The 12,974-nt window shown below is 36.6% G+C and overlaps 1 protein-coding gene across 2 annotated transcripts in view; it reads left to right on the forward strand.

Moving 5' to 3' along the window:
• The window catches only part of myo10l3 (myosin X, like 3), a 72,824-nt gene that overhangs the window by 8,429 nt on the left and 51,421 nt on the right, over positions 1-12,974 (forward strand). For both annotated transcript variants that reach the window (XM_059499797.1, XM_059499798.1), the window contains exon 2: positions 8,272-8,370. In XM_059499797.1, the coding sequence (XP_059355780.1) occupies positions 8,272-8,370 (99 nt within the window). The remainder of the gene's footprint in view (positions 1-8,271; positions 8,371-12,974) is intronic.

Genomic DNA, 12,974 nt, shown 5'->3' on the forward strand with positions numbered 1-12,974 from the left:
CTTCAGGAAGCCAGTAAAACAGAAGATACTTTTATGTTGTTTATGTTTATAAATATACATACAATATGTATTATTTTTGTTTATGTTACAATATATTTCCATTTCAAATAAGTGTTTTCTTTCAAAGCTTCTGTTCACCAAATAATTCTGAAAAAGTAGTAGTAGTATTAATCAGAACAGCTGTTTTCAACAATGATAATAAGAAATACTGAGCAAAATCTGCATATTAGAATGATTTCTGAAGGATCATGTGACACTGAAGCCTGGAGTTGCAGTGGCTACTTAAAAATAGTGGAGACCATAAAATACTTATTTTAAAAACATTTAAAAATCTTACTGGTTCCAAACCTTTTAATGGTAGTGTATACCTAAGTGTGCATTTCATCATTTAAACAAGTGAATCTGTTACATAAATAAGTGCTTTGATAGCTAGTTACAGCTATAAATTCACACATTTTCAAACACTTACAATCTGAAAGCTAAAAAATCTTAAAGGGGTCATGAACTGAGAAATCAAATTTCTAATATATCTATTGATATATAAGAGGTCATTGTGCTATAAAAAATATTCTGTGTGTTTCAGAACTCAAAACTTTCTCCTTAGTCTAAAAACAGCTTATATTCAAGTTATTCTGCCAAAATGACAGGTTGTGGAATGTGCCACTTTATGATATAATAGTGTGGCTAAACACCGCCTCCACAGTAGAAAATCAACGCCTGCTTCTACATCACTGCCTGAGTGTCCCCGCCCACCAATCTGCCATGCCTATTCAAACAGAGCGTTCTGATGAGGGGGGTAAAAACAAGACTGAAAAGTTTTTTTATGTAAAAATATTGATAACATAAGTGGACCTCAGAGAACAGTACAAAATAATAAAAAAAGGCAGTTCATGAAATTCATTAATTTAATAAACACGTTAGTTGATCTCTGTAATCCGCTAGGCCAGTGGTTTTCAACCTGTGGTCCGCCGCCCCCTAGTGGGTCGTGGTGGTATTGCAGGTGGGCCGCCAATTACTATTAAAAGAAATAATATTGTTAATATATGTAAAAATGTCTAAGTCATAACATAACATCATTTCATATATATAATTAAATAACAAAAAATAAATATTAAACTGTATGCTTCCACTATTCGAGCTCGCTGATTGGTTTAAGAATAAACCACCAATTTATCTTAGATATTTTTGCTGCATATGCTACAGAACAACAAATTCAAACATGCATAAATGGCTTTTGTGTTTCCTCCTGACTGCTTGCTCCGGTGACTATCTACCCGCTGCCGAGCTCTGCCTGGATCTGCTTTTCCCGTTTTGCTGAGCGGCGCCAGCCCGAGTTTTTTCTGTTCATTTCCAGTCCATTCTAGGGCTGTGCGATTAATAGAAATTGTCATAAAATCACGATTTGAGCGTGCGCGATTTCTAAATCGCTTTATAGCTAAATTTTTCGCGGCCCTGACCTTCTGCAGTATGCTATCCGATCCAATCAGAATGCATTGCGCCTAGCGCGAGAACAGAACAGACTGGGCATATGCCTGTAACTCCAGGTTCACACTCTGTCTGTGATGCACCTTTTTTCTGAGCCCATGTTAACAGATCAGAGCGTTCACACTGCACGCGGTAAAAGGCTAGAAATAAAAACATGTGAAAATACTTAATATCTAACACATGAGCATAAAGAGAGTTGTGAGTGCACAGGACGCAGTTAAAGTGAGAGGAGACACGTACGTGGCAAAAAAAAAAAAAAAATCCCGTGTCCAGGGACTTTTTTTTTCTTTTTTGCCATGCATTGTTCCTAGAGCTCATTAATTGTAGCGCACACTCTCTCCGCACAAAAAAAAAAAAAAAGTCCCTGGCCCCAAAGTCCCTTTTTTTGCCATAAGTCTATACATTTTGTTACATCTTTACTATAGTGATAATTTTGACTTATGTCTGTTCTAGAGACGTTACAATTTTTTGATAAAGCTCTAATTGGTTTTCTTATGGAAATAGGTTTCAAATTAATCCTGAATGCATGTATGACTGTAAAAGCATATCGGTGTGTGTCACAATCGCAAAATTGATCAAAGAAATCGCGATAGGTTTTTTTTTTTTTTTCATAACGCACAGCCTAGTTCATTCAATAAATACAGTTAACAATCTAGCTTCTGAGTACTTAGTTATTTACCCAACAATAGCGGGATCAGTTAATTTTTTTGAAGTGTGCCACGCAAACATATGTGTGTGGTTGTGTGGGCCGCGAGTTGAAAAAGGTTGGGAACCACTGCGCTAGGCAGTTGCTGACTGTCCTAACCCAACCCTACAGGGTATGTCAACACTCTTCAAATCACATATGTAGATCTGGAAGACTTTAAACTTGAGCCTGTAAGGTCAGCAGTAATTTCAGTCCATCTAATCAGATACCAACCCTTAATCTCACTCATTTCTTGGCCAATTTCTCTTCATTTCTGTCACTCAGTATTCCTCAGATAAAATCCCTGATCCTGGACACGTTTCTGCAACTTAACTTAAATCTTTTCAGTGACTAGTGAATGATTTTAAATACAAAAGAGCAGTTTTCTGTTAGCTTTGAACTGTCATCTGCCATGTTGCAACGTAAATTAACAGTTGGACCATTGGAAGTCTGGAGAAAATGAATGATGGAGAAAAGTTTTGTTGGAATGAATTCAAAGAAATGCTTTGCATGGTGCTTTTTTTGCTCTATTACTGTCTCAAGATAATTCAATATAGCATAGTGTTATGCAATTTACAGATTAAACCAAGACTCGTTGAGATGTCTGTAGCAGTATCAGTCAGTATTGAGTTTCCTCAGACAGTTCATTCTTCAGTATAGCTGAGGCCCTCAGGAATGTGAAGAGCTCTTCACATCTGCACAGCTGCACTGAAGGAGAGCCAGAGGTCAGCGGAGGTGTCAGTATTTGTTATGATAATCTGAATAAGTGTCACTGTTTGAGATCTAAACAGTGTGTAGAAATCTCTTTGTAATCTTGCGTGACCAGCTGCTTTCTACAAGACTCTTTATGATATTTGTGAAGTCCACAGGAGTTCTTCTCAAACAAGTTTTCTCAATCAAAATGTCTAGTAGTTAAGGCAAGTTCTCTGTCCCTCTGTCTCATGCATATTCGGTCATCCCAGGCTAAGTAATAGTGTGAGTGGAAAAAAATTAATTAGCTTCGGACTAATTGCCATATAACATCTCATTTTGTGGATGTTGATTAGTTTTCTTTTGTTGGGCTGATTGGATCACTCGATACTCTTGGTCTTGGGCTTCCTGCCACAAGGAGAAACAGACACGCCACCTTGCACTGTGTAGTCTCATTAATGATTGAGGCTCATCAATTAGCAAATCTCCTCCAAATTTGGCACCATTAAACACAGAGGTAATAGTAGCCTTTTGTGACGGTTCAGAGTGACGGAGCGTTTTAAACTGTGTTTTCTGTTTTAAAGGGCAAGGGATTATTTTAGCAGTTAACAGTTACTGTTAAGTATTAAGATCCTTTGAATTTAATTCATCAACTTCATCAGCTTTGACTAAATGATTGGAGAATCCAAAGAGTAGTCTGTCGTTTCACTGGAAGATTCAGTTATGACATTCTGATTAAGATGACAAGATCAAAACAGTAAAAAAAAAGAAACCCATGAACAGATGAATTGGTCATAAAATTATTAAGATATGCTATGTACTGCAGAGCAGTATGTTAGTCAAATATCTAATCGATTCACTGGCGTTCCAGCTGAAAGGAGCTGATTCATGTCTCCAACTACTGTATAATGCAATATGATATGAAGGAGTTATTTTGTTTGCATGTGCGCTGCAGTTTGACAGACAAAACCCTGCTTTGCAGTTGCCCAGATGGCCTTTGTTGCGGGATTTCCGCTCAGCTGCCCTCTGGGACCCGAGCATGACCATTCTGCTTTGAGATGGCCGAGGTGATGGAAAGGTGGGGGAAGGAGGGGATGAAATGATGGAAGTGGAGGAGGTTTGTGTTTCTGTGACCATCTGTTGCCTATACAATACTCCCCGTGCACAAAGCAGGTTTACACTGCTGTGCTTTCAGAGGCATGCATCATGGAGCTCGCTTCTGGAAAATCTGTTAACCTCACCGCATAATCGATGACATCACGCGGTTTGCAGCAGTGCCAGTGGAAACATGTCTGGTCTTAAACGCTGTCATTATAGTGGGGATATTATAAGACTTTCAGAGTTCTTCTTCTCCTTTGAGTTCTCTCAAAATAAATATGAAATACAGGACCTCAAGGAAGAACCCGTTGTTTGCTGTTTCAGCATGGCAAAAAAATAATTGAAAAAATCATTACACGGTAATGCAGTAAAACATGGTAATGTTTTTGGAAAAAGAGGTTTGTTGAGCACAATAGCTGTACTTGGCCAGATGCTATAACTGTAATTTATCTCTGTCCATTCTGCTTTTAAATGGGGTCATGGGGGAAAAGTCAGATGTTTTGGTGCTGCTTGACATTGAGTGTCCTTGAGTAGAGAGCATCTGTTATTTGGCTGTGTTTCTCTCTGTAGACTTGAAAGATCAATTGCTAGGGTGGTTGTTTACTAGCCCAAGTCAAAGAGTTTCTATGATAATCTGCTCCCTATAGATACAACTTGAGATATGTAATATTCAAGTTTTATCATCCACCAGGCAAAATCCTCAGTCTCACTGCTTTGAAAAGTAGTTGCATTGAGGTATTAATTTTGATTATATGGACAAGTTCACATGGTCATGTTTATATAAAAAAAATTGTCAGTTTTTTCATAATGTCTAACATTAATTATTTGAGCATTCCTTAGGGAAACATTATGATTATCCTTGAATATTCCATGAAAGCTAATCCTTATTCTTCCACCACATAAAAATAGATTTCAGCAGTCTGAACCACAGCTATCTGAATCATGAAGAAGTTAATACATTAGTTCTTCCCATGCCAGTTTTTATTATTATTATTATTATTATTATTATTATTATTATTGATAGGTAGTAATCGTTATAGTGCCCAACCCACAATACCCATTTATCTATGGTAAATACAGCTGGATTATTATCTATTATGTGATTTATCTTAATTTGCAACTATCATATTTTTGTATGTTAGTTTTTGAGTCGGTCTTATGCACTAATGGTCTTATGCACTCTCATGTATATTTTATTATTTTGTCAATTAAACACAAAAAAGATTGTATAATCCAACCACTTTTAATGCACTCAATCAACTATTGCAAAGGCTCTTATGTTTACTTCCTTTAATCTATGAGATTAAACACAAGTAATTCAATGACACCATGTGCCATAAAGTGCAAATGCTGCAAATGAGAATTATATAACAATGGCATCTGATCTTAAAAAAAATCTGTAGACCCTGCTTCAAATGTAATTCAGTTTGGTCAGGTCACGTGAAGCAGCTTTTCCGAGTCCTGTGCTTAAGTAATTTTCCTCTCGTGCCAGTCACAGACCTGGCTGATCTCTCTCATCTGATCCATGATTCCAGCTCAATAAAATGATGCCCTTTAGTTGTTTTAATTGTATTCCTGTAAAGTAAAGGTGGTTTGTTGTCAGTGAACGCCTATGGCACACATTAACCAATGAAGGTAGTCATATTTAGTCTCACGCATATGTGATGATTGGACATGTCAGAGAATTCGAATGTTGGCTTTTTTCCTCTGCTCGTCAAACAATAGGAACACATTAGCATGCACTTTTAACCTCCCCACCGCTTCTTTTCTTCAAGCCCTTTTAAATCAGTCCCATAGCCCCAAAGCATAAGTGCTACATTTAGCAAGGCTTTGAGGCTTTTTTTGAAACCTGAAAAAGATCCTGTTGATACAGGACATGATGCTGTGTGGCACATATGGAAAAGAGATGATGAATCAAAGGTAAACTTCTATAGTAGTAAACAAGAAGATTTTTTTGTGTGTGTTCCAATTTCTTCCAAAAGTAAAAGAGATGTTTTTATGACTTTCCAAAAGAGGAAAGAAATATTGAGAGATTGATTATGGTGGTCAGAAGAGAGAAAGATCCATCATTTTGCATCACTATCTCAGTATCTTTGTAGAAATACATACACAGCAGTGTAAACTTGTTTTCTGTAATTTAATGCAAGTCAAAGTATATAAAATAAAAAAAATGTAACTGTAGACTGTGTAGATGCATCATCAGCATCATCATAGTCTATGAAAAAGGTCTATAGAATTGAATGGTGACCAGGTGTTTTCAAGCTCCAAAAATGACAAAAAGCACCACAAAATGTCAGGGAAGTGCATAAAACTTGTGCACTATATTCCGAGTCATATGATGTCATGCAGTAGCTTTATGATAAACAAACTGAAATCTAACCACCAATTATTTTTGACAATTATTTAAAAAAAAAAGGCAGCATGAACATTCTTAATTACCCCATTTGATTCCAACAGAAGGCAAGTAAATAAAATGGGTTTAAATAGCTATTGAAACATCATGATTGTGAGTAAATGATGATAGAATTTTAATTTGTGGGTCAACTATGCCTTCAATGAATGCCTCCTCTTGAAGCCTAGAATATGTCTGGCCTCATTATAATCTACATCTCCTTTCCAGTGTATCATATGTCTATGATCATCTTCATACCGTGTGTTTTGAAAAGAGTGGATGTATATTGTGCGTGTGCCTGCACATGCTGCCTACTGGACCCAGTGCTGTTGCACATGTCAGGTCATTATTAATAGTTAATGAGGATTGATATCTCTGAGCTCTGACCTTGGGGCTTGGGTTTCCTGGTGGAATCCGCTCCCATTGATCCTTTGGTTCTCATGTGCTGTTGGACAAACTACTCTCTCAACACTCCATTGGCCGTCTGAATGGCCACGCTGTGGAGATTTATGCCTGTCAGAGTAAACGTGAGGGCCATCAGAACCTGGCACACCATACACACTAATTTACCATTTACACCAAGAGCGATAACTATAAAGATAACTCAAACTATATTTGTGTTATTCTGTTTATTATAAGTAGTTCTGTCATCTGTCGCTTTAAATGTTTAAGCTATTTAAAGTCAGGTGGATGCTGATTGGCGATCAAATTTTTTTTTTATCGATCATCAGCTGAATTTTTTTTTTTACTGAAATTGATTCCAACAACATGAATCCTTTGCGTTGTTATTATTATAGTTGTGGTATTAATGTCCCTATTCCTTTTGAATTAAAACTCTTTTTAAACTTTATAGTTATAGTTGTTGTTATCGTCCTTGGTGTAAGTAGCTCTTAGGACAGTGTTCGGGTTCACAACAGAAGGAAATGACTAGTGGTCTTAGCAGCCAGACTTGTGTCTTCCTGTTTTTACATGATCTCCATTTCTGCATTCTTGGCCTTCCGATTGAAAACATGGAAGCTGGCGGCATTGTTTAAAGCATGCCACACAATTAGACAAAAGCATAGCTAGACCGCCCTTTTATTGCAGCTGTTTTCATCATCTGAGATTTTGAACAAAAATCTACATTTTGTCAGCATTTACTTACCTTAATTTCATTCCAAATGTATGTTGTTGCAATATTTTTCTGGACCCCATTGATTGTAATTGTAAGAACAAACTTGGGTTGTCCACAGAAAAAGTTTTGTCAAGTCTGCTATTACATTTCAGAGTGATCAGACTTGGGATTTGATTTTATTGCCTTAGAGCCAGTAAGCAACCATCTAGAGCACCCTAGACACTATTTATCAATGTGCTGGTATCCACTCAAAACTCCCTGTTCTGGTGGCGAGTGCACAAGCAAAGGCTCCATGAGAAACAACCATCTCTTTTTACACAGAGACAAGTACAGGCTTTGGTGCTGCCAAAGGGCTTTACTTTGGTTTGCAGCATGTGCAGTTGGCATGAGTAGAGTTCTGTAATGCCCATGTGCCCACAAAGTGCGTTTAAACCCTTTGGGAGGGAGCTTTTCCCAGTCAGATTCACCACTGTATGTCTATGAAATGAAAGCGTAGCGAGCTAGAATGGCTGTGGTGCTTTAAAGACCATGATGGGCTGTGGTTGAGATCACTGCTCTCTATTGGATCAATTGAAATTGCTCAGTGATATTCTCTCTGTATCATCTTGTTCGGTCCTCAGCTCTTTTTAGAAGCACATAATGTTGCCTGCATGCTCCATAAACATACATATTTAATTTCTGTACCAGCCGCAATAGGAAGGAAATGTCTGCCATCTTAGGTCGTATCTTTAATACTTGTGCCTTTTTATGGCTGCTCTTGATTGGTTTGCTGTGTTTAGTGTTTCATACAGTCTGTCTGTCTTTTAGGGAGCTTGTGTGTGGGTGCGGGATAAGGAGCAGCTCCTGCCCTCCACCGTCAGCTGCTGCGATGACCGGACCCTCATCCTCACCACGGACTATGGAGAAGTAAGAAAGACCGTCTGCTGAAAACACATTTAGGAAACCTCTTTAAAGGAGTATTTCACCTATTTTAAAGAGATTCACACAAAACCTTAATTTTAAGATCTTTAATATCCAAATCCCATCTTTACTAATGACTAAACAGTTGTTTTTGGCATTATATTCTTGATAAATTGGACTGCCCATCTGTCTGAGAGAGATAAACATAGTTGTGTGAGATAGTGTGGGTAGGTTATAGTATGCATTGTCGGATCTGCAGTTTCTCACCGAACTGAAGGACCTTTGATATGAATAGCAGGAATGTCCATAAACGAGCCAATTTTAGCCAGTGTGTTTAATCAGTATGGCCCTCTGTTAAAGCTTTGTGTCTGGAGGAAATCCTGTTCTCATAGCACAATGAGAATGCAGGTCAGAATATATTTATCAGATGTGTTAACATGTAGCCTGTATGCTTTGTTCTGGTTCTTCAGAATGTATGAATGTGATACTGTTTAGCTCATGTTTAAATATTTTTTGCATACTTCAGGTGATACATCTTTAATCTCCCTCTCCATCAGTCTGTGTCTATCTTTGTCTGTTTCTCTCTCTATACATCTGTCTCTTTATGCACTGAAAAAGTCAGGGGACCATTTATCTAAAAGAAATTAGTACTTTTAATAATCAAATATGCATTAAATTGATCAAAAGTAATGTAAATAATAATTTATAGTGTTATAAAAGATTTAAATTTCAAATAAATACATTTTTTTTTGCAAGAATCATGAGAAAAATATATCACGGTTTCCAAAAAAAATATTAAGCAGCACAGCTGTCTTCAACATTGATAACTATAAGAAATGTTTTTTGAGCTTTTTTTGAGGGATCATTTGACACTGAAGCATGAAGTAACGGCCATCATAGTAATCAATTTTCAAAATACATAAACCCATTTAATTAAATTTAATTATTAATTATTTTTTTAATATTTCACTGTATTACTTTTTTACTGTATTTTTGCTCACATTAATGCTGTCTTTGTGAGCATAAGAGATTTCTTTCAGATCTCTTTCATTATTTATTGTGTTCTGTATTCTATCTTTAGTCCAGTTTATATGCCAAATTTAGAGGAAAATTTGGTTCTTTGTAACATATTGACAGAATATATGGACCATTTTGCTAAAATTCTGGATTTATTGCACTTACTGAAATTCTTCTATATGCATTAACATAAATGACTTCCACTCTCTGCAATCTGTCTATCTGTTCAGTCCAAATTCAGCCAAGTATACATTATGTGACCATATAGACCATAGAGAGGGATTCGAAGACCACACCAACTACAGCTGATCATGAAAAAAGTTATTTCTCATTTCCAAGTGTTAACACCCCAAACTGCAAGTTAGACTCTTACAGGGCTCCCAACATGCAGTGTAGCACCTGACTCATAAAATTGCATGGTGAAGCAAGGGTCAGCAGAGATCAGGAGGGTGTGTGTGTGTGTGTGTGTGTGTGTGTGTGTGTGTGTGTGTGTGTGTGTGTGTGTGTCTGTGTGTGTGTGTGTGAGTAGAGTTCGGTGAGGTGTGGAGAGACTGACACACCAACTTCCTCTGACCAGAGCCATACAATCTATCTATTCATCTATTGTGTTATCTATCATCCTGTCAAACATTCATTCTATAGTTATATATATTATGTTATATATCTATCTACCATCATTTTAGCTATCGCTGTCTATCATTCTGTCACTGTATCTATTTGGTCTTTATCTTTGTTTTTATCTAAAATTGAATAATGACTGATGTATCAATACTGTACAATAAAGCAATTTTTTGTAATAATTTTAGACTTAAAATGGTTTTAACACAGTTGGCAACATATTATATACTCCTGGCTTTCACTAAGTCTGTAGTTAGTGTTTTGTAAAGCAAACCCTGTGTTTTTCTGGGATTACTTTGGGCAGGGTGCGACTCAGCAATGGTACAGCGGATGGGATGAGAGAAGACTGCTTCCTGTGAAGAGTACAGCCATTTCAGCTGCTCATTACTGGGCCGTCTCTGTCCTCCAGACCCCACCCACATCATGCATATTCATTTAGGCCATGCTCAATAATACAGCAGGGTGTGGTCTTTCAAACACAAAGCCTCATGCAGCACACTTGCATGGAAGAGCAGACAATCAAATATGCCAGTTACTTTTTTAATTACAGACCTTCACTTAAAACCTAACAATTTTATTTATATACACTTTTTTATTATTATTATTAATTAGTATATTAACTATTAGTATATTTTAATTACATCATAAAATTATATGTGCTTGGTTTTTAACACAGTCCTTCCAATATGTACTGTAGAGATAATATTTATTCATTCTATCAGATAGTACTTTTTTATGTGCTTTCTTTTAGTCACAATGGTGCACAAGTCAGCGGTGCTGCCCTCAGTGAAAAGGCCACATTAGGAAAACATTGATTGTGTGCTTAATAACTCTAGATCAATGGATTTAGCAGATGGCTGCACATTTAGGGGAGGGTGTTGTTGCTCACGCAAGTGGATTGATGTTGTATGTGTACTTAGTGTTTGGAAGACCATGAAAGCATTTATTGAATGCTAGGACTTGAAGTGTACAATACTTACAGGAAGGGATATGTCATTTCTCATGCAAGTCATGCAAAATGAAATGAAGATTCACTATAATTCCTAATGCATAATCACTGAGGAAGTCTTGCTGCTGAGGAAAAGAGATAAACCCGCATGGACAATGGAAGCAGCTAAACCACTGGAAATGTAGTGTTTTTCCAGTGATTGCATACTGGAACACAAATAAAAACTCCAGGAAATTCCATTTATTTATCTAGTATAGTGCATCATTTTTCAAACTGACTGCAGTGGTTGTTTTTTCCTCATGTTTTATTGATGACCCCATCATCAGGATTCCCAATACTCCCAGGGCTGGTCCATTGCTTAGCAACCAGAGGTGATGTTCCTGTTTCCTGGCACACTGTCAACACTGACACCCATTGTCCCGTCTGAATGCCTGTAATGTGCTAATGGCTTTATGGCAAGCTGACTCCCTGCCATGTGTCAATTTGTTGAGCACAGCAGGCCACTATAACCTGGAGCGAATAGATGATCATAGACGTTAAGTACACTCTACTGAGGTCTTGAAATATTCTCACAAATATAATGACAATTCGGTTGTGTTCTGTAACATGTGGTCTGTTATTGTTGCTTTAGATTAAGCTCAGAACAAACGACAGCATTGGTATTTTCTTTTTAATGATAGCTTCCATTATCTTTTAAATGTTCATCTGCGTTGTAGGCCATTTTCCCTGTTCACTGTACTTTGTAGCTGCCATGCTGCTTAGTCAGTTGTCATGTCCCTCTAATTGTGTTACACGATCATAAGCCATATTGCCTGACATCAGTGAGATGTCACAGAAGCAGAGGACAATGAGATGACACATATGAGATGTTCCTTTGAGAGCCAAATTATCAGGCATAAGGGTCTCATTTGAATTTAGCTAGTTATAACAGTTAGGGGTTGGTTAGATTTTTGAAAAATGTTTTTGAGAAAAGTCTCTTATCCTCAACAAGTCTACATTTATTTGATTAAAAAACAGTAATTGTCACACTACAGTGGACTGAAATGCAAAAGGACGATGATGAGCAATGCAAACATTATTTAATAAATCCACGCAAAGGTAAAGCAAGGACAGACCAGGAGCACACGTAGGGACATAGTAGACCGGATGACAAACAGTGACCTGAACACAACTAATATAGAAGGGCTGATGAGGGTAATTAATGACACACACCTGAAACCAATGACAATAATCAGACATGAGGGAAAACTAGGTCACACAGAACACATTAGGAATGAAAACACAACAAAAGTCCAATGGGGTGTGACAGTAATATTGTGAAATTATGACATTTTTTAAATGGTTAATTCATTAATAATTGTTTTCTATTTCAGTATATTTTAAAATGTATTTTAGTGGCAAACTGAATTTTCTGCATCATTACTCCAGTCTTCAGTGTCAAATGATCCTTCTGAAATCATTCAAAAATGTGAATTTGGTTTGAAAAAAATTGTGCTGTTTAATTTTTATTTTTTCAAGATTCTTTGATCAATAGAAAGAACAGCATATATTTGAAATAGAAATCATCTGTGACATTATAAATATATTTGCTGTAACTTTTGATTAGTTTAATGCATTCTTGCTTAATGAAAGTATTTTGTAATTGTTATTTCAGTTATGGACCCCAAATGTTTGAACGGCTGTTTATATATTAGACTATAAAATAAATTACATTTAAAAGAATAGTAAATAAATACGTTTAAATAAAATTTAAAAACAGAGTTGTTATAGTGTTAGTAATAGCAGCAGGTATCTAGTTATCTAGTTGACTTCTTATATGACCACTATAGTTATATGTTTTATTTAAAAAAAAAAATCTTTATAGTATATTTGTTTTTTCTGTAATTGTTCTTTTTGTCTACAAATTTACATTTACATTTTGTGACGCTAACAATGGAGGACGCAGATGCAAGTAAAGGTAGTTTATTGACAGGAGTATGATGGATGAATGCTGGTGAGTGACGCAGGAACCACGATGGCAGCACAG

Source organism: Carassius carassius, chromosome 19 (assembly GCF_963082965.1).
Source record: "Carassius carassius chromosome 19, fCarCar2.1, whole genome shotgun sequence".
Lineage (NCBI taxonomy): Eukaryota > Metazoa > Chordata > Actinopteri > Cypriniformes > Cyprinidae > Carassius > Carassius carassius.